This window comes from Trachurus trachurus (genome assembly GCF_905171665.1).
Source record: "Trachurus trachurus genome assembly, chromosome: 12".
Taxonomy (NCBI): Eukaryota; Metazoa; Chordata; class Actinopteri; order Carangiformes; family Carangidae; genus Trachurus; species Trachurus trachurus.
In genome coordinates, this window is record NC_139908.1 from 20408773 (window position 1) to 20428768 (window position 19996).

The 19996-nt window shown below is 40.5% G+C and overlaps 2 protein-coding genes across 3 annotated transcripts in view; one reads left to right on the forward strand and one right to left on the reverse strand.

Moving 5' to 3' along the window:
* The first annotated feature begins 554 nt into the window (after positions 1-554).
* tmem267 (transmembrane protein 267) lies at positions 555-7116 on the forward strand. Its single transcript, XM_083983199.1, has 3 exons — positions 555-584; positions 2350-2814; positions 4210-7116. The coding sequence occupies exons 2-3, from the start codon at positions 2407-2409 to the stop codon at positions 4543-4545; spliced, it is 744 nt and encodes a 247-aa protein (XP_083839325.1). The 5' UTR covers positions 555-584; positions 2350-2406; the 3' UTR covers positions 4546-7116.
* A 3485-nt stretch (positions 7117-10601) lies between these two features.
* The window catches only part of il11ra (interleukin 11 receptor subunit alpha), a 49073-nt gene continuing 39678 nt past the window's right edge, over positions 10602-19996 (reverse strand). For both annotated transcript variants that reach the window (XM_083983592.1, XM_083983593.1), the window contains exons 7-12: positions 19759-19922; positions 18837-18981; positions 18526-18621; positions 15437-15539; positions 15176-15255; positions 10602-14643 (exon numbers count right to left, since the gene is read on the reverse strand). In XM_083983592.1, coding sequence (XP_083839718.1) covers positions 15177-15255; positions 15437-15539; positions 18526-18621; positions 18837-18981; positions 19759-19922 — 587 coding nt within the window. In that variant the 3' untranslated portion in view covers positions 10602-14643; position 15176. The remainder of the gene's footprint in view (positions 14644-15175; positions 15256-15436; positions 15540-18525; positions 18622-18836; positions 18982-19758; positions 19923-19996) is intronic.

Sequence of the window (19996 nt, forward strand, 5' to 3'; positions counted from 1 at the left end):
TACTTGGCACACTTGATGATGATTCCAACACCACATCCACCTCTTATCTTCCATGTCACTGTAGCCTCTCCGCCTACTCCAACAACAATGATCAAGGATGACCACCTAAACATATTTGTCTTTTAGTAAAAAATGCTGTATAGTCCAGACAAAGTAGGTCAGGGACCATAATGTCATTCAGATAAAAGATGACCACACCAGACAATGAGGCTATCATTGCGGATAAAATATTTATGGTAAACATGTAAGGCCTAAGTTCATTAGGCTATAGATCATTAAACAACAGGAGGATCAAAGATTGATGGAGGCTTGCAGCTCCTCATTCTAGGTTGATTGTTTTACTTTTCAGCATGTTTTGGGGATTTTTCATTTTAGTGTGGGATTCGCCAATGTTAATAAAGCTTTCTATTGCCCTGTATCAGACTATAACCTTCTGAAAAAACAGAAGACTCGTCTATCCCTTTGATAAGTCATGAGGCTGTTCCTCCCATAACCAGTGGGTGGCAGCAAAGCACCGTCGACCATCAACCCTACCACAACACACAACAGAAGAAGAGGGGCTATAACCAATGCAAGGCAATGGGGTGAGTATCGTTTAAAATATTAACCGGTAGCTCGGAAAAAAAACATTAAAAAACACGTGAATTACACCAACGTTCAATTACATGGTGCGTTTTAATTGCAAATGAAGCCTGTCATGTCGCGGAATTCAGGTTTTAGCATGGCTAACCGTGAACACTGCTGTCCGCCTACACAAAGCAGCATCCTCCTGTCACTGCTAGCCAGTTAGCTCGTAGCTAGCTGTCATCGCCGCTGGTGATATTGTAGTTAGGTAAGATGAGGTGAGCAGATACATACGCATTTTTAAACGCTCAGACATTAACATTGAAAGGTGAGTATCAATGCGGTGACTATAATTAGCCTCGCCGACGTAACAACGCCTGTTGCGGGTTCACCGGTAGCTGACAGCAGGTGACAGAAATAAGCAGCTAACTTAATTAACATTTAATGCACACGAGCGTTTATTTTTTTTCTTCCTTCTCTTGAAAAGAGACAAAGAGTTTGTTGGGATGGGGTGAATTCAGTTAGACTGCCTTCTGAGACTGTCCTACATTTCGCACTGTTGCGTGAGAAACAGAGTCCTATTTTAACATCCCCTCTGGGTGCTGAGGCTCCATGAGCAGTGTCTTCAAGATGAAGCCGCTGTGTTTGGACATAAAGTGAGGAACTAGAGTAACGCTACAGAAATGTTATCGCAGGCTTTTTTTGTCTGTTTGTTTTCAATGTACATGAATCACTGCAATTAATTTAATGCACAGGCAGTCGTCACACCAGGACTGGCGGTGCACATAGCAGTCACGTCATATAATGGGATACTATAATAATGCTTGTGTACTCTATGTGCCAGTAAAAACATAATATTACTGTTTCAATAGTGACAGCGCCTTCATACCAGCTGCAATGTAGAATCAGCCTGAAATATCTCCATGTAGGGAGGATTTATTTATACCAGCTGCTCTTATAATACTGTTGATGTTTTTTTTATTATGTCATGTTTATCATCTTTGTGAGTGAGGCAAAGAGTATTTCCTCCCTCGGTGGGATAATGAAATTCATTCCGATTCATTTTATTCTATTCTTGAGGCACATTCACATTGCAAAGGCCTCATGGGAGTTTATTTATTGGCATCACAACTAATTTATTTCATTAAATGTGGGGGTGTTCAAGTGTTACTAGCAGATATTGTACTGTGGTAGACAGACGCACCATAATGTAGGAATTACTGTTTGAATTTAGTCTTTTAGGGAAATGGATTAAGGGAGAAGGCACTCGATGCAACTACACAGACATAAATCCTCTATTATGTCACTGTCTTTAACTTATTCTTAATCTTAACCACACTTTATTTCAGCCATTGTGGTTTATAGCAGTGCGTAGGCTAAATCTGTTTCCACTCATTAGAAGTGCATGAGCCATTTGAGATGCACTGCAATTCAAACCTAATTGGCCATAAGACATTATGTACACAAGTCTAATGCTCCAAACAGAACAGTACACAGAGATTTAAATCATCACGGCAACTTGTTTTTTCTCTTTTATGGTTTGTCTATTTTTACCATATGCTTTTTTTGATGCATATACACCGTTTACACATTGGCCCAAAGAGCTTCAGTTGATTTAATCCAAGTGAGTCATATCTGATGTGAAGTACCAATATATAGTGCTGCTCTTTCACTTACTTTTTTCATCCCCCATACAAACCTCATGCAGCTCAGCCTTACCCTACTTTGCTTCTCCACTTTCATTCCTTTCCCCTCATTAACCCCTCTCCCTCTTTCCTCCTGTAGTCTACCTGAATTTTGCTGACCTTCAGTGGCGATTGGCCCCCACAGCCATCTGTCAACATGCAAGGATTTTACTCCAAGCTCGACTCCTCCCCCTCCTTGTCCCCATTGCTGGGGGTGGGCATGGGGGGAGACAGTGCTCCTGTACCTCTTAGCCTGGCCGTGGAGACGGAGAAAGCCCAGGCCCTCCTCCAGACGTTCAGCTCTGCCTCCCTGCTGGCGTCTGCAGGACTCGGTATGTTCTGTGTGGTGGCGGACCACGCCCTCCAGCTGTCGGGCATCCAAAACCACCTGTGGCTGCGTGCTGCCTTGGACAATGCCACACATGGATTAGTGGGGCTGTGGTCGTGGGCGGTTGTTATAGGACTGAGGAAAAAGAGTGATCTGTACGAAGTGCTGCTGGCCGGTCTGCTGGCATCAATCATAGACCTGGACCACTTCTATATGGCTGGATCCCTGTCACTCAAGGTAAGACCTGCACCCAGTGCTGCAAGTTGACAGAGCTGCAGTCTCTCTAAACTCTATAAAACAATGTAACTAATTCATACCAATTTTGGACGTTGTCCACGCTGCAGCATCTAGCTATACATTAGGGTCTGTTGGTGTTTGCATCATGTAATAATAATGATGTTTGGCTTGCTGCAGCCATCTCCTTCAAGACATACTCACATTCTCTTTGATATAATATATCACCATTCATTCACATTGTGCTTTAACCATTTCATGGCATAGATGTGCATAAGCTTAGAGAGTTTATACAGCAGAATCATTTCAAAATGGATAAAATTGCCACTGTTGCCAATCAGTCTATGCTCAATAAGTCAAAAAAAAATCTAAAGCTGAAATCTGTACAAAACCACATGGTCAGGTCTTTTTTTAATCTCCTGTAACTATCTGTGAGATGTGTCCAATTGACTTAATGAGGCATAGTTTAGAAAGGGAGGGGAGTACAGGTAGCACACAGACTACATGTCTCCCTCTCTGTCTTGCCTCCCTGTCATGTCCATCTCCAATGTTGTAATGAACGGCAAAAAAAAGGCCCACCCATGCGTGAATGGAGTCACTCAACGGCCACTAGCTGTACTTCCAAAGTACTCTGCAGAGATGGGGGAAACCTGCCGCAAGGACGACCATCTCAGCAGAAGTCCATCAATCAGGTCTTTATGATAGAGTGGTTGGACTGAAGCCACTTGGAGTAAAAGGCATAAAACAGCCTGCCTGCCAGTTTGCCAGACAGCATTTGGACTGAGGCCTGTGAGGAAAAATATTATCTCGTCTAATGAGACAAATATTCATGATTATATAAATTACGCTTGTTCCTAAGGATCATATTACAGAAAACTTGGAGGGTGGATGTAGTATGATTTATATATATCTGCATACCGCCGGTTCATTGAACGTATGCAATAAATGGTTAAAAGGTCAAAGTATTAAACAAGGTACATATATCAAGTTTTCTGTTTTTTCTCACAGCACAGCAATAAGGTGTCTAGCTTTTATCTTTGACTATGATTGGACTGATGATGATGAGACTTAATATTTGTAATAAATGCAGCTACAGTTTTATCAGATGTTAATGCATCAAGTCATTGTTTAAACTGCGCTGATGGGTCCAAAAGTCTGAGATCATTTTTCTCCTAGAGTCAATACTAAAAGAGATCTAAGAAATGTGGAATCCAGTATGTTAATGTGCAATTGTTGTTGTGTTTACAAAATCAGATGGAGATCAGGCAACTTCCTGATCAATATTCCAGATCTGCAGACAACTCTGCAGAGTTCATGCAGCAAAGAGCTGACAGTAATGTTATTTGTAGATAGCAGGATGATGTCATAATATTATGTCCTCTCCCTCTTTGCCTACAGGCAGCGGTCTCTCTCCCTCAGCGTCCTCCTCTACACTGCTCCTCTCTCATCCCCGTGCTGTGTCTCTCCCTCCGCTTCCTCATGTGGATCGGACGCCTCAAAGATGCTTGGTGCTCCTTGCCGTGGATGCTTTTCATTTCCATGGCGACGCACCACGTCCGGGATGCCGTGCGCCATGGATTGTGGGTGTGCCCGTTCGGCAACACAGCACCCCTCCCCTACTGGCTGTATGTCAGCACCACGGCGACCCTCCCTCATCTGTGTTCAGTGCTGATGTACCTGACAGGAACTAGGGATGTGATCTCCACCAAACACGGGGTGGCCATTGATGTCTAGAGGCCACGGGCTGCCAATCGTCGTCTAACACTGATCTTGTGTGGATCGCCTTTGGGGGGAAATGTTCCAAGGTGTTTGAACCAATTTTAATACCGGCAATTACAATTGCAACTCAAATTGAATTAGTGGAAAAGCAACGCTGAAAGATCAACTTGAGTCTTATTTCCAGCCTAGGTGTAGAGAAATCCACCAATCACAAGGCTGTCACTATAGGATAATGAAAATAAACATTTACAATCGAGGAGTTTGGGTTTCTTAGATGGAAACATCTGTAAGAAGAAAGACTTTTCAGAGAGAACGTTCCAGTATGAGTGCCAATCTTTTTTCTTTTCTTTTTTTTCCTCATAACATGGAAATGTATAAGAATGCTGTCCACGTATCTAGAGCGTGATGCTGATATCCGTTATAGCTGTCTTAAGTGTTTTAGGAGTGTTGTCGTTTTGCAGAGCTTAGCCTGCTGTCTGTTCATCTGTCCAAACCCAAATAAGAGACCCAACACTTGGTCTGAACTCTTCTACTACTGTCCGTCGCCGTCCTGAGAGCACTCAAGGAAAAGTCAACCAAAGGTCAAGCACAGGCTGCATGACACTGCCACACTGTTTGCGGTGTCACTTTGTCACTCTGTGTGCATTCCACTGTGCATTTTAAACTGGTCATCTGCTGCAGCAGCAACATTCAACAAAATTGATCTTTAAATGGTTTTAACATTTTAATGACAGATCAGCCATTTACCACCACAATATTAATTAGCATCTGTGGAGTCACTAAATGCAACACCTGTCACCTCTCCAGCTGCTCTGATCTGAAGAGACACATTGCCCAGTCTAAAACAACTTTCCATATAAAAGCAGTTTTTGGATGTCAGAGCTGCAGCAGTGGTTTTCAGTGCCAAACGTGTCAAACACGGGGATCAAACACTTATGGGGTTGCTTAACCTAATGGTATTTCTTGTTCAGAAAATGTCTTGATGTGTCATTGGAATCATTGGGTTTAAAAACACATTTTCACTCAAAAAACCACAGACTTAAGTTTAATCCAAAGCATCATACTTGTTGGATAAAATGGCTCTTGCCACGTCCATGAATCAACCTGGGAAGTGAGACGTATTCCACTTTTACAGTGTGCTTCAAATGCTGTACAGTTCAGATCATTAGCTGGTCGCACTATTAACTATTCTTTTACACTTGAAAAGTGGAAACTCCATTAGTTACGTGCATTTACAGATTTGGCGCATTTATTTAAGCAAAAGCTAAATATGACAGAAGACATGGTTTTTGTATTTTAATGTTATTTTTCATAGGGTGTATGGTTTCCCAAGTGACCTCTTTTACACACACCATACAGTAGAAGGGATGAAGGGAAATGAAAAGATGAGGGAACTAGGAAGATGCTGTGTATTTATTTCAAACACTCAAGGGAATAACCTGTAGAATAGTGTGTTCATTACAAGTAATCTATTGCATATTACCTTTATGTATTTTTGTCCTATTGCAGTTTTTTGTGCTACTGCACTGAAATAATTGATACTGTACAGTGCAGTTTACAAGCTGACATTCTTATTTGGCTTTTCAGTGGTGAAACCATGAATTTGCTCAAGGACATGGACTTTTTATTGTAACAATATATACATATAATTCACCAAGTTGCAAAGCATTTAGAGATAAAGTTATTACACTGTTGTAGATGTAGATCGCACATTCCTGAACAGTATTCCTAATACTGAATTAGTAACAATGCATAATACATTGTAATAGAGTGGATTTAATGGGTTGTAGAGACTTGTATTATTTTAATGTAATTGACATGACTTCAGTGTAAAGGTTTGTAATGGTCACATGTGTCATTTTCAGTGCAAACTGATTTTATTTTATGCTGAATACTACACATAACAGACAACAAATGGTTCAAATTCAATTTAATTCTTTCTTCACTTGTTTTCCTTTTAAGCTGGTGCTTGGTGATTAAAGTTGCAGTGATGGTGCGTTTTGTCCACTAGGTGGCTACAGTGAGCTGTAGTGATTTACTGTTAAGTTTCACTTTCTATATTATGTAAATTCTTTCTGTTAAGTGATTTTGGGTGAAGTTTGAAGAGCCTTTGAATTTGAAATCAGATGGAAAGATAAAGAGGAAGTGACTTTAGTACTTATCAGGTCCTAAAGCATACACAGTGTACTGAGTAACGGCCTGGTACATTCAAGTTTAAGTTCCTGTTTTGGTGTTTTATGGGTTTTGTTTTATTTTTGTTTTGCGAGTATTGCACTATCATCTGCATTTAAATTGTTTCTAACTCACCTCTGTGTTATAAATGAAAGAGAAACACTGGAAGACAATGACATGGATGGGAATTAGGAGAGAGGCGTTCACATAAGCAACTTTAACAGTGATAGCACGGTACTGTTCTCCAGCTACTATACTGGAAGAAAGAAAGACTAATGTGAAAACCCCACATGGAGGCTGCAGTCCCATGATCTTTTACCGCTGCTTATATTTACAACATGACCTTGATTAATAGACTATTGTTTTAAAATTTTGCACATTTTATGTTTTTGTGTGACTTGTGTTTTATTTTATTTGAAGGACTTTTTTGCATTTTTTTTTCCAAGAGAAAAAAAGAAGTATAAATAGTAACAAGATAGGTTTAATGTAGTGTTCTTTTTATCTCAATAAAAATATATACTGTATACAATATCTATTCTATGGTTCTGCATCTATTATAACCAGTATGGTGATTTTACAACATGTCATCACTAGTTAACGTTATGCTATCAGCTGAATGGAATCAGGAATGCCTCAGGTCTCAGTATGAAGTAATCTGAGTTATTGCTTAATGCCAGTCACTAACTGCCACCACTCTCAGTAGAGACAAAACCCAGGTACTAGTTATTAAACATGACTTCCTGTTCCTACTTTCATCACTGCACCAAACGATGACTGGACAAACAAAAACATTTAGCGTCAGTTAAGTGTCAAGTGTTTGGGACAATACTAGTTGCTTTCCCAATTTACAGATAAACAATCCAGCCACACTAGTACACACCCTACCCAGAGAAATGACACACACTTCAAAGTCAAGAACGGATGATGACTCGTGTGACTCATGAGTAATATTCATCAGATCTTTCAATGCATGCAGATCACTTTAAGCTGTGTAAAAGGAAATCACAGCATTCCTCTTGCACATTATAGTCAAATCCATAATCAATGAAACATACTCTTACACAGTTCATTGCTAACAGTACTGGAGTAGTTCACTGACTCTAAATTGAAAACACCATTGTCCTGTTATTGGGTGTAATGAATACTATTGAGCTGAAGTTACACTTAAGATGCTGAGTGAGTCTTTAAAAGATCTCTTTGTGCTGAGCTGTTGCCGCTAATTGGAAATATCCTGAACATATCAGGGAGGAAGGCGCCGACGCTGATTCACAATTGCCATGTCACTGAATGAAGTTACAGAAAAAGAAGAAGAGGAAAAAATCACAGTTTCCACAGCGTTCTCATTGTTCTATAGGCTACTCAAACTCACACCCTCCACCCTCTGTATGTGTTCCCATAACCACAGACAAAGAAAAGGACTGGTGGACACCATCTGATTGGTTATTCACAAGACAGCATAGGTTTTCTCAGCCAGGGTCTATTCCACTACAAAGACATGGAAGCAGTCCACCTGTCATCAATGATGGCCAGGGGAACAATGGATAATGGACCCCTGTGATTTCCCATGCAAACTTGGACCCTGAAAGCTAAAAGCGCTGCATGACAGCATGTTTGCAATAAGGCCTGTGGAGCCGGAGCAGCAATGCAATCTCAGTCCAGTTAAACATCTTTAAAAAGCCTCTTTCACAAATAACAAAAGGCAGCTTGAGCATTTGGGATTCATCACACACTGTCACTATCAGATAATGGAAACTTTCTAAAATAAAAAAAGAGAGAGAGAGGGAAGTTGCTGCAGGAGGCAACATGCTGCAGGGGAAACAGACATACAGTAGGTCCATCATCTGCATCAATGGCCCATTTGTTCAGCGCCGTATTTAAAATGTTGCAGACACACCAGGCACCAACACCACGACCAACCAAAAACGGCCTTCTGGATGCAACCAAGCGACCACGCTGTATAGCAAACACACTCCTGTAAAAAAAAAAAAAAAAAAAACACCTGTCACCTGACCAGCAAGGTGTAGGTCAACCAGGAACACACGTCCGCTGAGAGTAAGCTGCGTTCAAGAGCCAAACACAGACCTGAAGCAGGCGAAGAGCGCAGACAAGCCTTGAGCAAGCAAACCAGTTCATTGACAGAAACCAAGCGCACAAAAGTACAATTAGATTTACAGCGTTGTAAACCAGCAACATAGGCCTAATAAGCAATATAGCGAAAACATATCTCCCTACCTTTGAAGAGGTCTCCCGGGTTCCAGCTCCTCGGCCTCCTGCCCTGTCCTCTCCTGACTCCTCTCCTTATTTCCTTTAGTCCACTTGACTTCTTCGGTCAAAAATAATCCACACTTATTCCAGTTTGTGTTGTCAGGTCCACAGCAGTCTGTTCATTTTGTTATCAGTTATCTGACTGTCTGAACTTTAAGTCAGTTACGTGTGTTTAACAACAACAACAACAAACAAAATCCCATCACTGCTCCTATTTCATCCTTTGCCAAATAAATCTTAGCATAGGCTACATTTGCATACTCTTACTTGAGTGCTGGGTTCCATCATTTTTTGTTACCCTTTTTACCGTGCACCCGGACCTGTTTATACTTTTGGAGTTGTGCGGATGTTCTCCACGCGTTTCAACCTCTGGACAAACATGGAGGCCTTGATTAGGCCTCACCTGCAGGTGGGAGTGGGTCAAGTAAAATTTAACCCCGCCCACTTTGGTATAGCCTACTTCAAAATGTGATTGGCTAAGGCTGATGCCTGTCTAAATTATAGCCACACCCAAACGCCACACGACAAAAAAAAGAAAAGAAACACTAGAAATATAATATACATTTTGCAGTTTTCCTTTGTCTAAAAGTGAGCGAACTATTTTGTTGAGCGGAAAGAAAAGAGAGAAGTTCATCAGACAGGCCCAGAGGTTCATTTATAATCATGGACAGATTAAAGTTTTGGCAACATTGTTCCTATCAAAGATATCAGAGTTTTAGATGTTATCTCCAGTTCTGGTCACAGTCTCCTCATGTTATTTGGAGCTGCAGTGATGAAGAAGCGAAGTGAAAACACTGATGCCCTCAGGAAGCCTGTTGGATTAAATAATCTTTGTTCAGTTAAAATGAGGCATTGATTATAAATTTAAAAAAATCAAGCATGATAAACTCTATATGCAGTGGATATATGGACTGAAACAGCAAAATGATTCCATTGATTTATAACAGTGTCTACAGGCCGTTATTATTTATCACTTTATTGTAAACTCTTTACTTCCCGTAGGGATCCTGTTGGAATGATGACTCAGTTTTTCCAGTGATTTCACCGTTGAGTAGTTTGGCTGTTGACATGTTGTGTCTGATTCTCTTAAGGTAACCTGCTCCAGAGCATGTTAGGAGTTCACTGTGTTACTGTGGTGAATTATCCCGCTAAGAAGGGAACCACTGTTGCTGGATTTATAGTCCTGAGGTCTTTTGTTCCAGTCCAATGAGTCGGCCAGCTGACCTTTGAGTTGGCTAGGCAACAGAAAAATAAAGCAAATTGACATAAAAACTCTATTTTAATGGTTTTAGGGTGTTACAATTGGCAAAATAAAAGAGATTTAATATAATATGCCGTTACTGTGGCCCTCTCTGATGGGTCCCAACTGATTGTCACCAATGTTTTGAACTATAAATAAACAGGAGAAGCAGGAATGCAGTTTTAATTATGAAAACAGGTGGCTGAGGGTGAAATATAATATTATCTAAAACTGTAAATAATTAAAGCTATTCTTATATAAGACACCCCCCGAACCAGCCTGACCAAGTATTGGTTATCAAACTCTGTTATTCTATTTGCCGTAGAAATGTTGATTGAAAAGAAAAGTCCAGAAGCTAAAAATGTGATAAAATAGTATTTATTTCACAGAAACATACAAGGACAGGGAGGAGAAAAAAAAACAGCTTATGGTGATATCTGTCGTACACATAAAGCAAAAAAAAAAAAACTATGTACATCTGAGGATGGATGCCTGAGTGTAATTTGAGTCATGGGAACTAAAATCAACAGGCTCCATCTGCTATCACATACTGCAGAGGAACATGGACAGACTGAGGAGACCACATGTGCGTCCACGAGAGAAGAGGACAGAGTGACAGACTGAAGTGAAAGAAAAAGGCGGCAACTGATAGTTACACACTGTGCAGAAAGAAAACATCACGCTGAACCTCAAAAACAGGATGGAAAACATTCACGCACACTGCATATTTAATGCAACACATAAGATTTTATGTGATGGATGGTCTGTATAATCTGATGTGAAAATATGCTTAAATTCATTTAGCACGAGGGTATATTACCAGTCTTCAAATCCAGTTTAAAAGAATGAATGAATGCGTTAAAATTTGAATTTTAGGATATTTTTGCAGTATGCATTTTTTTTTTTTTTTACACAGGCTCCAAAAATGTAGATAACTCATCCTTTTCAAACTCAAATCCATCTGCAAGGGACAAACACATTTTTTTCTCCAAAGTAGCGGATAAGCTTTTTGTCAAATGGTAATTTAGAAAACGACACAGATTTGCCACAGGAATTCAGGAAGAGGTGCAAGGAAGAAAAAAAAGAAAATCTGTGGTTCACGAAATGAACGAAACTAAACACTAAGAGAAACTAAAGTTGGGTGAAGATGAATTCAGTAAACACATTGTCCATACAGTAACCATACAGTAACACAGCTTCATATAACTGGGGAGAAAAGACACAAACACACAAACAACGCTGGGAAGCTTCTGCAGACATGGGTTATCCTCAGTCCTACGGTCCAGTGGCAATCTCCCTTCAGTCAGTTGAGGATTTTGCATTGCAACGTTATCTGGAATTACTGATTCTACAGACACCAGTGGGAATCTGAGGATTGACTGAACATTTATTGCCACATATGAAAATTGTATCATCTTCTATTGGTTCTAATGGATTCAGTATTGGCCATAAGTGTTAAATTTGGCTAATATAAAGATAAAAATCTATCCACAAACCCAATACCAACAGTGAATCAGCTGTTTAACTGGTATTAACTGCTAACAATCAATGTAAGACTGAGTTAAACCATGTCTGTGAACCTATCCCAAAGAATGCTTCTTTTAATTTCTACATATAAACATCACTTATAACATACATATGTATTTTTTTTAAAGTGTGATATACAATAATATACAAAAAAAGCTTCAACTGGAATCATGCATAATACGTGGAGCTAGCTTGAGAGAACATACAGTCGTCAAACCGGGGGGGGAAAAAAAGTTTGACTCAGATGCACCTTGTGTTTCTGATACAAACAACACAGTCAGTCGGTCGGTCGATCAATCAATCAATCAATCAACTGGGCTGATAACGACACAGCTTTGGATGAACAGGACAGAATAACCAGATCAACAGAAATAAAGGAGGAAAGAAATGTTTGAAAAGCGAGCAGTGCAGCCTCTCGCTTCCGCGGAGCGAGCCAGGACACAAGGTTTGTAGGTGCGGGTGTCGAAAGCTGAGCTAAACTAAAAACCAGATCTACTGAGCTGTTCTAGAGGTATTTGGTGCTTTTCATACGGTAAAGCAGTAGCCACCCAGAAACCCTTTCATTCTACACAAGCTGGCGGGTTGTGAGACACAAGCGCAGTGAGCGGGAGTCGCTCTTGTCATGCCGTCCTCTTCGTGCTCGACAAGCACACTGTGATTCAGCTCCATGAACTCCACTCGCTCCAGCTGAGCACTTGGTGAGAGCTTGACTGTAAAAACGAGAGACTTCTGGGATGTTGTTGCCATGTGAAGTTCAACTAGTACAATCACTATTGTTCAGCTACACTAACACTTAAACTGTCTGTGCCTACAGTATTGCTACTGATTTATATCAATGCCCCTCTGTTTATATCCTCCTACACTACACCATCTCCCCCCCAAGTATCACCCTACCTCACCCCCCTCATCCACATTCATTCTAATTCACCGTAGTGTAACCCTACATGTGTATTTAGCTCAGTTAGTGCGGGATACCTCAACATACTACTGAATGTTTCCATGGTAACCGCGGTGTCCACAAACCATTTTCTGGTGCGTGCAGTGATGGCAGCAGTGATTTGTGAGAGAGCCCACTCACCATGTGAAAAGAACACCATGTCAAATGTGAAATGCACTGATAAACACTGTTTATCATCAGCATAATGAAGCACTTTCCTCTTCCTACAATATATGCTGAAAAACTTTTTATCAAATTCATCTTTGCCCCCTTGTACATTTCAAAAATAAACAAGTTTTTCAACTTTAACCTATAATCTCTTTTTTTCATTTTGAGTAAGAGCTGATTTAAAATGTCAATACAAACAGCCTGAAACAAATTACTAACATAGGCACACTTTTATGAAGTCCTCTTCAGCTCTAGGTGATATCCTAGCTAACTAAGCCTTTAAATGCTCTAACAGTGGCCAAGTGCTACAACAATTAGTCAGTCAATTACTAGTTTACTACATCCTTCTAGTGGCGAGGATTATTTGCCTTCCCCCTTTTATCATTTTAAATTCAATATTAATGAAGTCAGCAAGCCAGCATTGGATTCTGGGATATTATGATGAATTTTTTTGACATTTTATAGTGAATAACTGTTAGTAAAAGATGGATTTGTATCCCTGAGTGGCCAACGTTGTTTAATCTCTTAGAGAAATATAGTGATATACTGTAGAATCATTAACAAACCTGACCTGGGAAGACGTTGTCAGCGTTTTCTTTTAGAGTCTAGACAGGTGAGTTAAATATCTATGGTTTAATATTCTCTGGCTAACTAAGTATCTATGTAATGTCATAATGCTGGTGGTTTGTGATAGGCCAGTATCTCTTTTCATGTCTCTTTCTCCTTATGTGTGTCTTTACTCACACATACAGGGACATTGGATGAATGGACAGAAAAAGGTATAACAAAAACAAACACTAAATAACACCTGCACTAAAGACACCAGACAACAAAACAAGCATATCATGCAACATAAATCATTTGTCATAAATGAAATAAAGCCTAAATAACCCAGCCCGCCCCACCCTGGACCTGATTCTCCACGTCCATCCCCTCAGGTCAGGAGCCAGCAACAGGTTTGCTTCCTGCCCCTCAGCTGAGACCATAATGCCCCGAGTTGCTGCTTTGGCATCAGACACACACAGAGAGACTGGCAGAAGTTATGCTTCCTTCACAGCGTTGAGTCGGTCGGTCAGTCGATGTAATAACGGACACACATTAATTTGTCTCACAATCAAATCTCACAAAAAAAAGAAAGAAAGAAAGAAAGAAAGTGAGGAGTTCTGGGTGGGAGAAGAGAAGCAAACTGTCCGAGAGGACAAACAAAACAAAATCTTCTTCTTCCCACTAAAACAAACCAATGTTCTCCTGTTTGGCAGCTGCACTTCCTGTCATTACTTTATGCTTTTAAATGTCACAAATTAAAAACAATGTCCCCCCCCTCCAAAGAGGTGGAGGAGTCAGTCCAGCAGCATCGGTAGTGAGTGAACTCAAATGTCCTGGTGCAGCGTCGCTCCCACAGTCCGCCGAGGAGTGACCGGCAGTGAAGCTGCTGAAGTGAAGAAACAGAAGGGGGGCTGTTTTCCGTGTCCCCATGGACAGCAGAGTGAGCCTGCAGATGCATTCTGGGTAGCGTAGCCAGATGAAACCATTGAATAAGTCCAGGAAAATCCTGCACATGTGATTTGTGCAAAACCCGAGCTTCAGTCAGCTTTTAGAAAGTGGGCAGCTTCACCGTGACTCTGCAGGTTCCTGTACGGGTTCATCCCTGTTGTGCTGGATCCTGGATGGACTCTTTGACTGATGCATTGTTGTTTATGTGGTTGAATGCGGACGGTCAGCACGCTACGCTGATAGAGGCCAAGGCTGACTCATGGGAGGAGCCCTAGAACGGGCTGATGGGGAGAAGATGCTTGAAATCAACCTGAGAGAAGAGAAGAGAAGAGAAGAGAAGAGAAGAGAAGAGAAGAGAAGAGAAGAGAAGAGAAGAGAGATTGGAGGAATTTGGAAGAGAAAATGCAACTTAAAAATACATGTATAAATCATAATATAATTAAGCATTGCCTTGAAAGCACAGATTTAAATGATAGAGCTGGTTGAGACATACGCAGGCATATTTACAGGGTTATAATCTGTGTGTGTGTGTGTGTCTGTGTTAAGCTTATAATCACAAGTTGGCTGCATATCAGAAGCGCTGTCTGAATGTTGTTTATAGCAGCACTTTGAACCATTTCAGTTCTCTCTGAGGCAGAGCTCTGCTATGCTTTTCTCACTCACATACAGTCGTGTACAGTAAATCTGAAGGAGGCGACACTTGCAAATCATGTTTTCAATTAGCTTCACCACACCATTCACAGATCTAAAACTATCTGCCAGACAAGCTACACTAAGAACCACCATGAATGAAAATAACAACAGCAAATTCCCAAGCAGACAAAAATGTGTGTGTGACTCACATTAGATTGGCATGGACTTCATCTTGACCATAGAGGTGAGTTCCTGTATGGTCACATGATCGCGCCGCCTCTGTCTCACCCTGGAAATGTAAAACATGATGAAAAAGAAGTGATCATTCACAAAACATTCCTTTTTTGAAAGCTCAAGCTTTAGCAAAAAAAGAAAAAAAAAAACACTCAAAGAGGGATAAAGAGATCAACCAACAATGCGGCCTGTGGATGTGGGTAACGTACGTGTGTGTGTGTGTGTGTGTGTCTTACCACATGACATAGATGAGGGAAGGGACGGTGATGAGGATGACCACGGAGAACAACACCAGCAGAATGACCAAACCCAAACTACCGTCATCCTCTAGTACAGGATCTGGGTGGGAGAACACAACACAACACAGGAGGTCAACACCGCAAGAAGGACGAGAGACGGAGAGAAGGAGAGACACAGACTTAAAACAACAGAGAGAGAGAGAGCTCAGGGATGGAAACAGGGAGGCATGAATGATTGCAGACAGAGACACAGAGTAAATCATGCAGAAGTGTTGTGAAATAAATTGATAAAAATGTAATCCTGGGAAACAAATGTAGCTGAGGAGGAAATAACATAAAAAAGTTCAAGTACCTCTGGGTTACTGTCATGTCACAACTAGAAAAATTTGCATTTCATACACACTTTAAACTCCTGTGTTTATTTCTCAGACAAAAAAGGAAAAAAAAGTGTCTGTGTGTGTTCTTTGATTTAATGTCTCTCTGGAGAGAGGTTAATTCTAAAGCTGCTATTAAGATTTTCACATAATTATGTATTTATCACACCGAGGGCGGTAAACAACTTTCTCACACACACGGAAAAGGCAACATTGTTTTGAGCTGTGAAACAAAGCAATGGCACAGGCACACGCACACGCACACGCACATTGACAATAAGTGTTGAAAATCATTTTAGAAACATTTAGATGATTGGAAAATGATTTGTGTGCACATGTGCACATAACGCTCAAAGAGAAGAAGACATCTGGCTCACAGCAGACCAGCTTCAACATCTCTTGACAGTGATGTTCAGCTCTCTGCTGCCAGAACTGTGTGTATTTGTCTCATCGTGTATACTCTATGTGGGTGTGTGTGTGTTTACTAGTGCATACTTGCTGTGTGTATCCCGCATGTGTATATTTCAGATGGGCATGTTTGCAACTGCAGCCTGCCTTTTTCCTCTGTGTTTTAGCCCATGTATATGTGAGCTGCTATGTACTTAACGTTTCATCCAGAGCACATACAAAACACTGTAGTCCCCCCGCAGGTGCAATTTACTGCAATTAGGTGTAATTTGGTGATGACGCCGAGCACAAGGTACTTGCACTGTTCTATCCCCAGTATAATAACAGTAAATAAAGCCTTCCTAGGGATGGTTGCTGCATTAATGATTGGTGCTGCTTCTTGTTCCTGCAAAAAAAATAACGTAAAAAAGACAAACACATCCTGCTGCTCAGGTGCAAACTAAGTGTCAACAGAAAGAGATGGGTGAAAAATTTAAGGAAAGTCCAATATTAGATGTTCAAGGCTGCTAAAAATAAATAAATAAAATAAAATAAAACAGTGTAGATGGAAAACATTTCAGTCTAAAATTGTCTGTAGTTGTCCTGCTCACTGGAGATCTTGTCATAGTGCATCATTTATGTCATTGGTCATACTCAACCCATTTATTACCACCACTTTGATCTTAAAACATCTGTATTTGTTAGGTTTCTCCAAGCATTTATGCAGCCTTTTCTATTCACAGAGACTGTTTAGTTAGTGCCATGTAGCGACATTAACATTAACAGCTGTTGACAGATTGTAGTCTTGCCAAAAGCTTTAACCACTGTTGCATGTCTAAGAATAAGGGTTATAATACTTCTTCAGGACAGCCCTGATGCTGCAGTGACTTATTATCAGAAAATGATGAGCTGCCCAGGCTGCGGCTAGCTAGTTAGCATGCTTACTTAAGTACAAGAAAAGAGGAGATCTATGAATCTAGGAAAAGCAGAATGGCTCTTTCCACTGCTTGAGACAGCTCTTGGGCAGGAAATGAATCATGTTTGATGAAGTACTTGCATTGCTTCCTCTAAGCAGGTAAATAAACAGCTGTGAATACTTATATTAGCTATGCAGCAATAGCAAAACGATAGAAAATATCCACTTAAAATGTATCACCCCAATTGATTGCAGGCATGCTTTTAAACAAACATGAAATTGCCTTGTTTTAAAACTGGTCCAAATGTTGATCAACTAGACTATGTTGGCAGTTTCATCTCAAAGTAATTTAGTAAATGTTTTGGTTCTGAGTGAAGCATGTTTCACTGACTAGGTCAAGATACAGAATTTATTTTCAGGGACTGGCCCACACTAATGCAAGAGTAGTAGAAGTTGTAGCTGTTGTAGGAACAATGTAGCAGTGGATGGAATGAATACAGAAGTAGTAACAATAATCTCTGTAACAGTAACTGTAGCTATGCAGCTTCATGTACTTTTAGCAACATACTAATTGCCTAGTGTTAGAGTAGCATAGTGAAAGAGGGAGGATAATAATGACAGAAATTGTAGTTCAATTGATCTACTGTACAACAAAATTTAGGAGCGATGCTTAATTTGAAAGAAACTCTTTGACAATTAAAGGGAAAGTATGCAAGTCTGGCTGCTTTTCTTCTGTTTTGCTAACCCTCCACCTGGCCATGTGCATTTGTTTACAACCGGCAAAAAATCACTATTACTCTGGAGCTTTTTAAATAAGGTAAAAATGTAGCATAGCCACGGGAATAATCCTGCTTAGTTCCTCTTTAAATATGTCCTAAAATATGTCCTAAAAAAAAGTCCTCTGAATATCACTATTTGCAGCTCCTCCAACCCACGGTAGATTCCTGCTGCTGTCAGATGAACTATGCTTCCACCAGTGTGTCTTCCCTGCAGAGTTTATGCTTCATGCTGCTGTTGTGCTTTACAACTATTTCTTGTTTAAAGTTTGCGGTCAAGTCTGCAAACTCAAAAATGTTGAGCCAAACCAAGAGCAGTACAGACACTATGGCGCTGCTTTCTTTACAATATCTCAGCCACAGGCACTGCATGAACTGTCTTTAGACGGAGTAGGTCTTTGCCTACTGTACTAGGGTACTGTACACGACAACCCATGCAAAATTGTGTCAAATTGTTACGATGATGACTCTGTTAGCGCTCTGCTCTAACCACCCACTTACACTCTCACACCATTTCTCACTCCCTCTCTGTGAGACAAAATGCGGCTCAGTGGTCACAGTCCAGAGCTCTGCATGTGGCTCCTGAATACAATGATAATTCAATTATCGTGTGAAGCAACAGAGGGTTCTTACTGTGGGATTTTGCAGTTGAGGTTTCGAGCTTTGTGTTGAAAAAATCGTCATCTTGCTCTAGTGGGAGCTGATCCGTAGGGTCAGGGGTGGTGTAATCTGTAGCACAACCAAACACAGAAATAAGCATTTATTAAAAGGAAATAACAATAAATAGTCATAAATAACAGCCTTTGTTGTTAAAGGATGAAAAAGTATCACACTGTTTTAGGATTCATTAGTTCTCTGAACAATATCATTATGTTGATGGATTCATGCTGATGTACTTGTCATCTCTCTCTACATATCAGCAGTTTTTGAATTTTGTGTCTGACCTTCCCAGGGTTGGACTAGAAACAGTGGACTCCATTCACTCCACTGGCTGTCAGAGGCCACCTCGTCATGGGCTCGGATCTGAACGTGGTGGAGGTGGCCGGCCAGGGCATCAAATATCACAACAGGACTCTCCTCTGAGTAAATCTGATCGGTTGAGAAAGAGAGAGCAGAGAAACATGGCTGTTAACAGGAAGAAAAGCAGGTGTTGTAACGGTATTAACACATGAAGTAGCTCAGCGGAACTGCATGGTCAGCATTTATTTTTTTCTTTTACAGTCGTTTGCCTTAGTGTGTTGAAAATAGCACTGACAATGCTGAAAGAAGACTCATGTAAGATGACCTGGCATCCTTGTGTTCAAATCAAAAGTATTTATCCACACTCTTTAATTCCTTTTTCTGAGTTAATTTGTTAAAATAGTGATTGGTTGTCCATTAACCCCTCATTATTCAACAGAGAAAGTCATACATTGGGACAAAACTAATTTCTAAGAAATTATTCCAAGTTCAGCAACTCTGCATCACATTATTTAAACTAATGAAATCCAGTACTCAGATCAGATTTACAAAGTTTCAAAATAAAATGCTTGATGATGTGCTTGTGGCATGATTTCTGGTGGAGACAGGTTTCTTCCTTCATAGTAGTAAAAGGAATTATTTTACATCATGATTTCTGCCTTTTTGTTTTTAACAGCCTTGTCTGTGCTTGGTTACAAAAATAACCACTAATGTTGTTTATGTACATGACTAATCACAGTAAATAAAATGCCTGTGTGTTTAGTTTAAACTGCTGGTGAAATGTTTGAAATGTCAATTGAATTTTGTTTCTTCTCATAACCCATATACAGTTTGGTAGTTTGATGCGGTTTGACCTCCATCAGCCCTGATATGAAACGGTCTCAGCCTTTGGCCCTGCGCACTAACCTCTGACCAGTATAAAGAGCCCAGCGGCCTGTATCTGATATGATACATGAGGGGAAAAGCATCTTGCTGCGGCCAGGAAGAGGGAGTGTCCCACATGACAACCAGCCTCTTTGGATAACCCTCTTGTTCCTTCACCAGCACTGACTCTGGAGGGTTTGGTTTCACTGCAGAGGATGGAGAGAGAGAGACAGAAAACCTGATTTAGACAAAATAACACAAGTACAGACGGGGAGACAGG